Source organism: Saccostrea cucullata, unplaced genomic scaffold, assembly GCF_032062105.1.
Source record: "Saccostrea cucullata isolate Sc308-1 unplaced genomic scaffold, CSIRO_AGI_Scuc_v1 ctg180, whole genome shotgun sequence".
Lineage (NCBI taxonomy): Eukaryota > Metazoa > Mollusca > Bivalvia > Ostreida > Ostreidae > Saccostrea > Saccostrea cuccullata.
In genome coordinates this window covers 479,895-494,752 of record NW_026936265.1, presented here as the reverse complement: position 1 = coordinate 494,752, position 14,858 = coordinate 479,895, and the positions used below count along the sequence as shown (strand labels likewise).

At 32.9% G+C, this 14,858-nt stretch overlaps 1 protein-coding gene across 1 annotated transcript; it reads left to right on the top strand.

Annotated features, from left to right (window-relative positions):
* Positions 1-9,023: 9,023 nt before the first annotated feature.
* Positions 9,024-11,754, top strand: LOC134245179 (beta-1,3-galactosyltransferase 5-like). The gene is made up of 2 exons (XM_062727437.1): positions 9,024-9,238; positions 9,897-11,754. Exon 2 carries the CDS (start codon positions 9,915-9,917, stop codon positions 11,166-11,168), a length of 1,254 nt encoding a protein of 417 aa, XP_062583421.1. The 5' UTR covers positions 9,024-9,238; positions 9,897-9,914; the 3' UTR covers positions 11,169-11,754.
* Positions 11,755-14,858: the final 3,104 nt, after the last annotated feature.

The following is a 14,858-nucleotide window of genomic DNA, read 5'->3' as shown; positions in this document are numbered from 1 at the left end:
CTAGCAGGGACTAGATTTTTGGCGGAATGGTGGCATATGAAAATATCTTCTTTTCTGTCTCTCAAAATTATTATAGAACAATAAATCTAGTAATAATTTTTACATAATCAAAGACTTGAAGAAATCTTCAAATGCAAGTTGAATTAATGATAAGGGACTAAATTTCCTAAATATATCAAATAAATATGATTTTTCAAACAAACTAGAACTATCGTACTGTGTACAAATTTGAGCCAAAAAATCCGTAAAAAGTATTTTTTTTTCTTATTAAACGATCAAAACTTTTTGTTTTTGTATCATTTTGTATCTTTATGTGACAACTTTTCCACATGTGAAAATGAGAAAAAATTAAATATAGGAAGCATATAAAAATAACTTGTATATCCTAAAAATTTAAGAAAAGTAGAGAAAATATTCATTTTAGTTAAATTATTTATGTCAGTTTTGTAATATCATCTTATAGGCCCTTAATGGTAGTATCTTTTTATGCAAAAAGAAAAACATTCAATCTTTTGATATATAAGTAGGGATCGCATAGTTGGTAACAATAATAGTTTATTGTTACATGTAATGTTCAGGAAAAAGGTAATGACCTTGACCTGACTTTGCCTCTGATATGAAACAGTCATTTTTCATCTCACCGATACCATCACTTAGTTATATTGTCTTCTTGATTCTGTAAAAATTTCATTAACTTTTAAATACAAGAAATTTGAGAAGAATCCTTCCTTAAAAATCTTAATAAATAAAAACATATCTGACAAGTGTTACTTATTCAAATTACATCTAATTGTGAAATATATGGAGATAACAAACAATATTCAAGCTCAAAAGTCCATAAAACAATACAAAATAGGATCAGAGCAAATATGGACCTCCTAAAATTCAAAGGTAGGATCAGGTGACATGAAGGAGTGAGCATCCCCTGCCGACCGGTCACACCTGTCGTGTGCTCCTTGTCATGATCGGAAAATAACGGAAAAATCCTTTGTTAATTCAGTGTGTAAATAATGAACTAAAAATTAGTATGAAAAACATCAGTCAGCATTAAAAAAATTTACTCTATGATAAATTGTATTTGCTGACAAGGTCATTGTATCGATCATAAAACTTACGAAATTATTACTTTAAACATGACCGCTAATTTTCTTGTTTCATCAACTTGTTTGTGAGTAAACTACCTCATTTTAGAAATTGTACATACGCAGAGCATGCTCTTGCGTATCGAATCAATTGAAAGACATAAACTCCGTTTGGAGGTGATGAAGGTCTATTGCTGCATAATTTAAGTAGGGCAAGTTGACGATTAAAATTCTGCTTCATATGAATACAAAAATAGATCTGCTAATAACGGGCCCGGGGCGCAATTGGTTCCCTTGGAAATTCCAAAAGATCGTTGGAAGACCTTGTCTCCAAAAACCATATAGATATTGTCAATCAGATATACAATAGATATTGTAATTTATTTGTTTGACAATCATTATATTCTTTGTATATATTACAAAGAAAAAGATTTACAATTGAAGTTGGAAGAACACACAACCCTTTGGTATGTATAATACAATAAAATATGTGAAAAATATAATCGAACACCGTTGAAACTCTTTATTAAGTAATATATGGAGGTCCTCAACAAGTTTAAATGTTGTTTTCCTCCTTCGATTCACGTGAAGATATATTAGGACTAGGACAAAGCGACAGCATGTTCTCAATATTTATCATAGGAAAGAGGAAAAATCTATAAAGAGGGTTATAAAACTTTTTAAAATAAGAGTGACACCAGGATAAATTCAGATTTAGTCATGGTTATAATGATTCTTCTGGTAGAAAAATGTATGGAATATCAAAAGTAAACGTTGCAATGTTCCACCTTTTCAAATTGCATTGAATAACTTTCTAACTGTATTGTATTTTTTTTATTTGTACGATGGTGGATCCTATTTTGACATTTGACCTAATTTTCCTTTAGATATATGCATTCCTTTAAAAAAATTCAAATATACACGATCTTAGTGCCTTCCATCTCCGCGCATCAAGAATGTGTCACATTGTTTTGACATGTTTTTTTTTCGACACTTCTTTGAAATCGAATGAAATTTTAAGCAAAAATAAAAATAGATAGAATATTTGAATGTGATATTTTCGTTGATGAAATTTGGAGATAACAAACAGTATTCAAACTCAGAAGTCCACTCAAACAATACCAATCAGACGCAGAGCAAACATGATTCTGTAAAACATCTGAGATGGGATCAGGTGCCATGGAGGAATGAGCAATCTCTGCCGACCGGTCACACCCGCTGTGTGCTTCATTTCATGATTGTGAAAACGGAAAAAATTTAGAGACAATTGGCAGTGGGTCAATAATGGACAACAATAAGTATGAAAAACATCAGTCAGCAATTGACCTTATAATAGATTGTATTTGCTGACAAGGTCATTGTGTCGACCATAGAACTTGCAAAATGGTGACTTTAAAGGAAACTGTTGATAAACTTGTATCATCATCTTCTTTACCAGTAGTTTGCGTTGTTTTAGAAATTGTTCGTATATAGAGCATCTCTTGCATATTGAATGAACAGAGAGACATAAGCCAGGTACGCTGGCAATAAGGGTATTCTGCTACATAATTGAGGTAGACGATTGAAAAGCTGGTCTTCACATTTATCATAAAATCCTGTTGTTACGTTACCATTAACGTCTATTTTCAAGTTAAATGTCCAGATATATGAAACAGGTGTGTCAGACTCTGTGGTATCTTTAATTTTAAGCTCACTAGGATATATATCGAGTCCATCTATGAATGGATGTAACTGGTTTTAATTGATAACACGGATACATCAAATACGCACATGTATCTATTTCTTAGAATGGCAGTAAATATCCAAAACATTTTGATTTGGTAGAAAAAAAGAAAAGAAAAGATAGAGTACAAAACCTACCTTTCATTGTTCAGGCGTTAAGAAATGTTAATATGCCCTAATTTTTCATTTGGACTACATTTTATCTTTAATCATTGCAAGGTTCATGTCCGTCTCTTAAGAGGTTGAGAATTTTATGATTTAAATCAACAAATTTCAGAATAAATTACATCGCCTTTTTAACTCTTTTGACAATTTTAAGAGTTTTAAGATGTTAATGTAACTACAATTTGCTTGGAACACAAAGGAAATGAACTGACATCCGTCTTTATTTATTGCCTCGACGCCATCGCTAATCCCACCATATTTCTGTCTTTTTCTTCCCTCTTTCGAATTTCGTGTACAAAATTCTACTTTGATTGTCCTCGTGTCTGTTTATTACATAAATTACGTGTAGGGCATTGAAAATGAAAGAATAAATGGATGCGTTTGAGACCAGTACATGTATACTTTGGCATAAAACACGTTTGCAATGAAAAATTCCTAGTACTATTTAATAAATAAGAAAACATCCCCTAAACTGTCAGCGAGTACTGGACTGGTAGTAAATAAAGAATAAAAAAGCATTATGAGGCCAAAATAAACATACCTTTGTTTCCCCTAACGCGACCGACCCAACTAAAACGCGCCGACTGAAAAGATTTTTTAAATAATATGATTCAAAAATTTTTTTTTATTGTCAACCAAGTTTTATAAAATACAATTTCATCAAAATCAGTTTTTAATTTTTTATCAGAACGGCCGACATTGTTCTACTGTGATTTTTACGAAAGCCGGATAGGCTCATTTCTGAGAAGATAAAAAAAAATTTAACTCGTTATAACGAGTTACTTATCTCGTTTTAACGAGTTAGTATCTCGTTATAACGAGTTAGTATCTCGTTATAACGAGTTAATTATCTCGTTATAACGAGTTAGTTTTCTCGTTATAACGAGTTAGTATCACGTTATAACGACTTAATTATCTCGTTATAACGAGTTAGTTTTCTCGTTATAACGAGTTAGTATCTCGTTATAACGAGTTAGTTATCTCGTTATAACGAGTTAATTATCTCGTTATAACGAGTTAGTTATCTCGTTATAACGAGTTAGTTATCTCGTTATAACGATTTAGTTATCTCGTTATAACGAATTAATTATCTCGTTATAACGAGTTAATATCTCGTTGTAACGACTTAGTTATCACGTTATAACGACTTAGTTATCTCGTTATAACGAGTTAATTTTTCTCGTTATAACGAGTTGATTTTCTCGTAATAACGAGTTAAACACTGGTCTAAAGTTGATATATCTAAATGATAGGAAGTATAGCATGTAAAACCGAGTCGATCAAGGTTGTTTAATAAAGTGTGTATGATAAAGATTTTGTTGAAAAACAGCAAACTAGTTTTTTTTTTTTTTTTTCGAGGGGTTGTTCCTTTGATTGTAGTTCGTTTATGTATAAACGATGCAGTTGATTTGTATTGTTTACTTAAAAGACCGAAGACAAATACATGTATACGGAAACTTATGACTGCCTCGTGATATTGTGTTGGCGGTACCCCTAGAATTTTACGCCCATGACCTAACTGCTGATGTCTCCATATCCCCCTTCTTCAAAACAATTTTGTGTATATAATATATGTTGCATTAATGCCTGCGTTAGGTTGCTATCATAATGTATTAATTTAGGTTCTTAGACATTGATTAGAAAGAGAGAGATATTTAAAAAATAGTGTCTTTTATCGGAGAAAGTTGTCATAGATAAACTGCCAAACTTTGAAGCAAGTACATTTGGCAATATATATATTTTTTAATATTATGTCCTTTGACACGTTCACGAACAAATGTGTAAATGTTTTCAAATAAAGATTGCTATACTTATCAAACTGTGATTATTGACAGCCAGATAGTTCAGAATTAATATTATTCAAATCATATCGCAAATTAAATTTGCAACTTTATATCAATTTTAAAGTTACGTACGACTGATAATTATCAATTAAACTTCAATGGCATTAAAACTACATCCATTTTTAATTCCTATACTGCTATTAAATTTGGAAATAAAGAGAAAACTTATCATTTCGTTATAACGAGATAATTATCTCGTTATAACGAGATAACTAATTCGTTATAACGAGTTAATTAACTCGTTATAACGAGATAACTAAGTCGTTATAACGAGATAATTAACTCGTTATAACGAGATAATTAACTCGTTATAACGAGATAACTAACTCGTTATAACGAGTTAATTAACTCGTTATAACGAGATAACTAAGTCGTTATAACGAGATAATTAACTCGTTATAACGAGATAACTAAGTCGTTATATCGAGATAATTAACTCGTTATAACGAGATAACTAACTCGTTATAACGAGATAACTAAGTCGTTATAACGAATTAACTAACTCGTTATAACGAGTTAAAACTCGTTATAACGAGATTAAATCGTTATAACGAGATAAAACTAAGTATATATTTACTCGTTATAACGAGATACTAACTCGTTATAACGAGATACTAACTCGTTATAACGAGATAACTGACTCGTTATAACGAGATTACTTACTCGTTATAACGAATTAAATTTTTTTTTTCTTTTCAAAAATGAGCCTATCCGGCTTTCGTAGATTTTCAAGCATTTGTTGGAAACAAAATAGCGTCCAGATGTGATTATAGAGAAGTAGTTCTTTATAAAACAATGGCGATGTCTCAGTCTTATGCCTTTAGCTAACTAGAATTCTTCACTCTTGAAACAATTTGATAATAAAATTTACCAGGGACCTATATACCTATATATAGTATATAGGTCCCTGAATTTACCATGACTAATTAAGATCATTTGATAATAAAATTTACCATGACTAATTAAGATCATTTGATAATAAAATTTACCATGACTAATTAAGATCAGTTCGGGGGTGTCTTGGCGTCTCCATGTGAGTGAATAAATTTTCAAAAAGGACGGTAAACAACGAACAAACAAATCTGTCTGTTGAACTTCAGGTACGTAATACATGGAAAGGCCAGCCTCATGAGCAGATGAGGGGCTCACCTAATGAACACATCATTCAATTTCAATGCATTTTATTTCATTTGAGTTTTGATCTAATAAACAATTGATCTGTGTTCCTATGTTAACTATATGCCATTATGTAATCATAGGAGTTGTGATAACTATGTGTGCATATTCATCCTGAGAAATATAATTCAGTTGTACTTTTTCATGCCTTCATTTACGGGTTAAACTTCGTGACTATGACATCGTTTTATATAGCATTTTAATCATTTGTAGATTCGGTTTGGTTCATTTAAATATTGTTTAAATACTCTTTCCAAATAGTTTTGAAATAATAATTCAGCTTCCTGAGACGTCCAGTGTCATTTTCTTTAATTAGGCCCTTAAAGATTGGTTTTTTCTTTGCTTTTAATCCCTTTGAGATTTGTTGGGACGACTTTTCAGCATTTCCCCATTACTCCAAAATTTAAACGTAGTACGCACATTTTTGCCATTAAGCAGGGCCAAAATAAAAAATACGTTTGTTTCCCCTAACGCGACCGATAAATCGCACCGACTGAAAAGATTTTTTAAATAAGATGATTCAAAAAAAATTTTTATTGCCAACCAAGTTTTATAAAATATAATTTCATCAAAACCAGTTTTTATCAGAGCGGCCGACAATGTTCTACTGTGATTTTCAAGCATTTGATGGCAACAAAATAGCGCCCATATATGATTACAGAGAAGTAGTTCTTAATACCGGTAGAACAACGGCAATGTCTCAATCTTATGCTTTTAGCTAACTAGAATTCTTCACTCTTGAAAGAATTTGATAATAAAATTTACCATGACTAATTACGAGTGTTTCGGAGGTGTCTTGGCGTCATCATGTGAGTGAATAAATTTTCGAAATTTCGAAAGGGACGGTAAACAACGAACAAACAAATCTGTCTATTGAATTTCAGGTACTCAGTACGTAATACACGAAAAGGCCAGCCTCATGAGCCCACCTAGTGAACACATCATTCAGTTTCACTGCATTTTATTTGAGTTTTGATCTAATAAACAATTTATTTATGTTCCTATGTTAACTATATGCCATTATGTAATCATAGGAGTTGTGATAACTATGTGTGCATATTCATCCTGATAAATATAATTCAGTTGCACTTTTTCAAGCTTTATTTACGGGTTAAACTTCATGACTATCATATGACATTGTTTTATATAGCATTTTTATCATTTGTAGATTCGGTTTGGTTCATTTAAATATTGTTGAAATACTCTTTCCAAATAGTTTTGAAATCATAATTCAGCTTCCTGGGACGTCCAGTGTATTTTTCTTTAATAAGGTCCTTGCAGAATGGTTGTTTCTTTGCTTTTAATCCCTTCGAGATTTGTTGGGACGACATTTGAACATTTCCCCATTGCTCCAAATTTAGACGTACTACGCACTTTTTTGCCATGAAGCAGTGGGGATCATTTTTGAGCCAGCATCTTCTGCGACACTGGACATATGATTTTATGGTCCCTCGTGAAGGACGGTTTTCAACGTTCCTCATTGGTATTTGAACCTGCGACTTAAAATTAGCCACTTACGTCTTAACTCCAAAGCAAAATGTTCTAGAACTACTACAAATCTCATGGCTCTCAAAAAGGTACATTGGCTGTCTATAAGCCCTGGAGGCTGATTGAAGGTTTGAAAAAAATATACTCGGATGTCCAGTCTTTGCGTATTTGAGAATCTTGTCTTTTTTATTCGATTTATACATGTATAATGTACTCTGGCGTGAGATATTTCACAAGTTCATCTAAATTACAGTTGTGAATTAATTAATCATGAATTTTGCTTTTAAACGGCATATGTATGATACTTAGCATTTTGTTAACAAATCACTTTCTTTTGTACTTTTCTTATTTATAAATGTAATTTTCCATCAAATTTTAGAATGTATCAGTTTTCAAAGCTGCTGTCAGAAAATAAAATTGTTTACCTACCTACCGACCCAACTTGAGAATTTAGGGTCGGGTTAGGGGAAACAAAGATATTTTTAATTCCGGCCCAGTGGGATCTTTATGAGCCAGCATCTTCTGCGACACTGGACAAGTTTTTATGGTCCCTTTTGAAGGACCGTTCTCAACGTTCCTCATTGGTATTTAAACCTGCGACTTAAAAATAGCTACTTACGTCTAATGCTCTAGAACCACTGTAAATCTCATGACCCTCAAAAAAGTACACTGACTGTCTATAAGCACTGGAGGATGATTGAAGGTTTGAAAAAATATACTCGGATGTCCAGTCTTTGCGTATTTGAGAATCTTGTCTTTTGTCATTCGATTTATATAAACGTTCTCTGGCGTGAGATATTTCACAAGTTCATCTAAATTACAGTTGTGAATTATGCTTTAAACGGCATATGTATGATACTTAGCATTTTCTTTACAGATCACTCTTTCGTACTTTTCTTATTTATAAATGTAATTTTCCATTGAATTTTAGAATGCATTTTCAAAGCTGCTGTACTACTAGTAACCATTTTTGACACAGGTAATACACTTGTCGAATATGTACGTCCTGTCATCGAGATCATTCCAAATTTAATGCGAATGCTATATTTTTTAATTAGGTCAAATCTCAAGAGTAAAGGCCATGGGGGTTTAATATAATCGCACATTCCAAATATTTCGGAAACATCTGTTACAGTTAATGCACATGACAAAAGTGAGTGTTCTATCTTCTCTCATTCAAGACATATAACAAAATGTGCCCGCGCTCGTTTGCTGTTTTATTTTAAATCTTTTGTGTGTTTCACAGGATGATGGTGTTATGCATTGCAAATGATTAAATGAACCATGAAACAAGAACCACAAACTGTATTGCCATACAAGTATAAAAGTAGTGGTGTTAGTACATGTGCTATATATCTATTATCAAGAGCTGAGATTGACATGTAAACCTTTGAAAGTAATCCGAATATCATGCAGATATAAGATCTGTGCTTTTATGGATTAGTTTATGGCTGCGAGCATAGTTACTAATCTTAAGGGGAAATCTGATAACAGGAAATTTTATTTTGCACCGAAAAAATATGTTCATATTTTACATAAAATAATTATATTGAGAGAAATTTCTGCTCTAGATTAAAACTTCCTGCTTCTAACAGCATTTAACATTCGAAAAAGACATACTGCTGCTGGATCAATATGAACCGCTGCCTCCCCCAATGTCTAAACGAAAGTTGTCTTTAATTGAAGTAAGTCAAGGCAAAGTCTCCTTCTCCTGATCGACGCTGAATCGGTTTTACTCACTAGGAAAATTGCTGAATAAGGGTACGTACAAATAACATTGTATTTATTAATTCTTTTAAACATGTCTAGCATAGTGCCTAATATGTTCGGTAAATTGTCAATGTATACATGTATGTATGGATAATATGATATTTTAATAAAATATTAATATATGATCTTCATACATATTATCTTTATATCGACCACTTTTGTGAGTTACAGAACTAGTATTTTTCTCACGTTAAGTGGCTTAATTTCTTTCACATAAAGTGCATTCAAAACTTTCAATGCATTAATGATGAATAAATATTTAATTGGTATGCTTTACTTAAAATCCATTTGGCATGTTTGAACGGCCCTTGCTAGTGACTAACAATTAAAGAAAATCGAAATTCGAACTTTTTTTATCCATGTGTGTCTGTACAACAATCCTTCCTGTGTTGAAATGAAATCAATTTTTTAAAGTAAAAAAAATCAAATGAACAAATAAATAAAATGTAACATACATGTAGATCGATCTAATTTTAGCCGTCGGAACCACGTTTCAATCCATATTTTAATAGTCTTTAGAGAGGATATCTTCCAGGAAACTTTGAACAACTAACATGTACAAATTGATATGGTATTGGCATTGGCTTATAAGCTGAAAACTCTCTTTGGTCTCTCATGAAATAACTATATTTTCCTGTTTGATTTTTAGATTGCTGTTTTGTTGAGAATGCCATCATGTGTCCGATTTCTGGCAAGGCGAAGAATCAGAAATTGCTATCACAGTCCATATCTCCTTTTTACTATACCACTGTTCTTCTGGATTTTCTTTTGTCAGCAAAGGGCACCTGTTATTACAGTTTTTGCTCATATTTCCATCAGAGAGACAGAAAATATCTATAAATATTCATATTCCAACAACTTTCCACGGAAGGGCTGCCCCCTTTCTTCCAATTCTAGTTATTTACAAAATAATAACTTAAAGGACAATAGTGGCTATGCTTTAAATGGTGTTTTATTCCCATGTGCACCACCACTGAACATTTCTAATATTCGAAAGAAGAAGCTGGCTTTTATGTCTCTGCTTTATCCTCTAGAACTGGATGTTGTACAAGTGGTAAAATCACAACTCGAGGGCAAGAAAATCGTCAACGAACCCATCAATAGACATGATTTTAACTATATTCACAAAGGACAAAATATATGCACAGAATCCAACATCTTCTTCATTTTAGTTGTAAAATCTAGAGTCGAGAATTTCTCAAACCGGCACGTCATTAGGAAGACTTGGGGCAATATTAGCAATTACGAAGCTGTCAAAATTGTATTTCTTCTTGGTTTTAACCAAAGTGTGCAAACAGAAGTCGATAGCGAGGCTTTGAAATATGGAGATGTTGTACAGGAAGATTTTTTGGACAATTACTCGAACAACACATTAAAAACTATTATGGGGCTAAATTGGGTTTCCCAACACTGTCCAAATGCCAAGTTAAGCTTTTACGTAGATGATGATGTTTTCCTTATCGTAAATAATTTAAGAAAATTCAGGAAGTCTCGGAACCAAGGTCCTGATATGATGTTAGGTAAGCTTCTGTCTCATTCTGTACCGTACCGGGACAATACGTCTAAATGGTTTGTGTCGTGGGAGGACTATCCATTTGACAAGTATCCTAAGTATCTTGCCGGGTACGCCTATCTCATGTCTGCAGATCTTGTAAAGAAATTTGCTCTAGCTGTACCTTACATCCAACCTATTTCAATCGATGACACCTATCTTGGTATTGTAGCAGAAAAACTGAAAATTGTGCGTAAAAACCAGCCTGGTTTCATCATGAAGAAACCTGGACTAGTGTCAAACGATGCTGTAACGATGAATTTTCGAAATACGTTAGCGTATCATCAAATATCGTCTCCTGAGTCCATGTTACAGACATGGATAGCATATTGTAAAGAAACTAAATTCTGTTCACCGAAGCTTGATTGACGGGATGCTCGTGCAATATTATCAGGATAAAGTCTCCGTGTCCGGGAAGGAAATACGCCTGATCTTTGTTGGATAAACTACTTGAAACTGATTTGTTTGATTAAACGCCACTCTTTTATTCCATGGCTCTGTACAATAATGCTGTAAAAGTATTATCATAATGTACAAATATACAATAACGGACACATGGAAAGCAATAGGTAAAATAAAGCATTTTAAGCCCCTGAAGAAGTAAGTTTTTAAGCTGTGTTTGACAATATCAATCGATTTTGATTGCTATAAATTAATAATATACAGGGGCAGTTCATTCCACAATTTTGGTCCAATGGTGCTAAAACTTCTATTGCTGAAACTTTTCCTTATATTAAATGAGACTATATGAATAACAGTTTTCGGAACTTCGAGAAGTTTGAATGTCAGAATTTTGAATGATATTGTATATCTAATCGGTATCAAAATGGAGATTTTGAACTGTCAAATTTCCTCAAATTTAACATTAATTTAGCACTCATATTTGGAATTCTTTGTCTTTTATTAATTTTGCATCGTGTTGTACAAAATAAAATAACAATTGCAATGGTCTAAATGTGAAATAACTAGTGATAAAACCACTATTTTCGTAGCTTCCTTTATTTTATTTTATCCACCTCCCAACCCTTTAAAGTTGTCTATACAGGCAATAAACTCGCTTGAAGTGAATTTACAACAATCTAATAAATAATTTAAATCAGGCGAGTTTATCAATTGTTGAGACAACTATAAAGGATTGGGAGGTGGATAAAATATACATATTGGCTACAGAATGTGTCTAGAATTAGGAAGTGAAAGGTGGTTGATGGACCGGTGCTGGAAAGTGGAGAAATTCTCCCCAAAAATGCGCAAAAAATCTTGCGCCGTAAATTGCACATTTTTTGTATTACGGGATCTGCAGCGTTATGTTCAAATACTCATATATAAAACCGTAACGTTGCAGAACTGCAGCTTTGGCGTCGGAAGCTAATTGAAAGTGGGGGGGCCTAAGTGTAAGACAATTTTTTTTTAACTTCAAAAATACCTGACAATAATTTATTAGATTGTTGTAAATTCACTTCAAGCGAGTTTTTGCCTGTAGAGAAACTTTAAAGGGTTGGGAGGTGGATAAAATAAAATAAAGGAAGCTACGAAAATACCTGACAAGCAAAGAAAGTTATATGCATTGTCCAACACGAAAATCCTATTTCCTGTGTGTGTTTGGGTTTTGGGGGGGATGAGGTTCGAACTTCTTTCAGTACGAATTTTTTTTTCCAAAACACCACCACTTTCCCTATTTTTAACCTATATTGCAACGTGTCTGTGGAAAGGGGGGGGGGGCTTATGGCAACGCACTTTGAAAATTGGGACAAATTCAACGCACTTTGAAAATTCTTGAAAATTCTTTTCAAAGTGCGTTAAATTTGGGACACACTCAACGAACTTTGAAAAAATATTTCAAAGTGCGTTAAGAGTGTACATTTTTACCAATATGGGGACATATAACACCTTTGGAAAACACTTGTGTGTCTACCAGGCTCTTTTCCCGGTACCTGCTACACCCAAATATATGTATTTGCATTACCGGTATAACGTGTGGTATATTGGATGCGTATCATTGCCGCTACATTTTCAACATTTTCATTACCGCTACGTACATAGTCATTATCGCTACAAAAAACCTTACATTACCGCTACATAAAAAAGTATACATTACCGCTACATTGCTTCTGTCGTTAGCCAGCCACATATGCGTGTACAGTACAACCTATAAATGCATAAGACCCGTTCCCCTGCTCACCACGGGGAGATGAAAGTAGGACTTTGAGCAGGATGGATTTTTTTATTATTACAATCAATTTTATTTCATAAAACACAACAAAATTAAAATCAAGCACTGTTCAGAGATAAAATTCTAAGTTTTGTCAAATGTTTTTTACAATATCGCTAAAGCATTTGCTTGACATATTGTTTTTTTTTCTGAATTTATAACCATCGATAAGTAAGCCGGCATTCCCTCGATTTGTATAAACTTCTCAATTGTGGTCATAATGTTTAGATGACGCTAAATAATTAAATTTCGATTGTAGAGTTATTTATATAAATATACTCATGGTGATTAGATAGTGAGTGAATTCTGCTGATTAGAACTCATATACCGAACCATACCTGGCTAAATCGATATGTACCGGTAATGAGTTGTTTTTGGCTGACTCAATATGTAGCGGTTATGAGTTGATTTTGGCAAGAAAAATGTAGCGGTAATGATCGGTCGAAAATCTGAAAAAATGTAGCGGTAATGAGTTGAAATTTTTGGCAATGTAGCGGTAATGTTGACCTCCCGGTATATTGTGTGCGTTGTTACAACGCACTTTGAAATTTTTTTTCAAAGTGCGTTAATATCGACCATATTAACGCACTTTGAAATAAAAATTATGGCTTGGTCAATATTCCTGCAAATCTTAGGTATGATAAATAATTGAACCTGTTTGATAACTCTTCGATGATGAGGTCACTTCAGGATATGAAAGTGAGCGATTTTGATTTGTCCATACTTTGAAAATTCTTTCTCTCTTAAATGTTTTACTGTACTTAATTTTTTTCCATTTTGAATGCATTATAAATGTAAACTAAAATTTATTGAAAGTTTTCAACGTTATACCAGTTATGCAAATACATATAATTGGGTGTAGCATATGCATCGGTACCGGGAAGAGGGCCTTAGACACACAAATGTTTTGCAAAGATATATAGGCATTGAAAACTGGGGCTTACCTTTAGGGGGTCCACTTTCAATTTGCTACCGACGGCTATGTACAATGTATAAGAAAATAAAGTTGGACTGAGAGACCTTCTACTCGTTTTCTCCTTGTTCCCAATGAGGATAAATGAGTACGTGTAAATTAAAACGTTTTTCGAAAGATATAACTAATACAAATTAGTTCTCTCAATTACTAAAATCTGAGTCTAGAATCTTTTTGTTTTGAAGATATTTTTTCAAAGTGCGTTAAATGTCCCCATGGTAAAAATGTTTATGTACACGCTTAACGCGCACTTTGAAATATGTTTTTAAAGTGCGTTGAGTGTGTCCCAAATTTAACGCACTTTGAAAAATTTTTTCAAAGTGCGTTGCCACAGTGCGTTCAAGTGGAAAGTGATTTCCTGTTACGTAGTTGATGTATACTTCACAGTTGTACAAACAAAGGATTCATGTTTACTATAGTCTTATCAATGCAAAAAAATGATAAAATGACACTTGTAAAAAAAAAATTCAATGAGCGGGAGGGGGGGGGGGGAGAGTGGTTTCCGACCCCCACCCCCCCCTGAATCCGCCACTGGTTTGTTTTTGCTCAATTAAAAACAGGAAAGAAAAGATTAATGAAAACCATAATGATTGTATACATAACATATAAAGCAATTCTAACTTAATTATGTAAACTACTAAAATGTATCTTTTTAAAAAAATTATCAAGATTTTGTTACACATTTCATTGTATCAAATTAGCCATCTGATAATTATTTTACTTGAATTTTAACACTCAATAAATATTTGGAATACAGTTCCATGATATGTTGGTCTTGTAATTAATAGCGGACTAAAATATGACCGAACTAGCTAGTGAGTTCCGGATTATAAAACCCAACCAATCAAAATGAATATGACATGATATGTTTGTTATG

Bases quoted from the DNA above. Each gene is read 5' to 3' on its own strand.
- LOC134245179 (XM_062727437.1), top strand. From the start codon at position 9,915: ATGCCATCATGTGTCCGATTTCTGGCAAGGCGAAGAATCAGAAATTGC.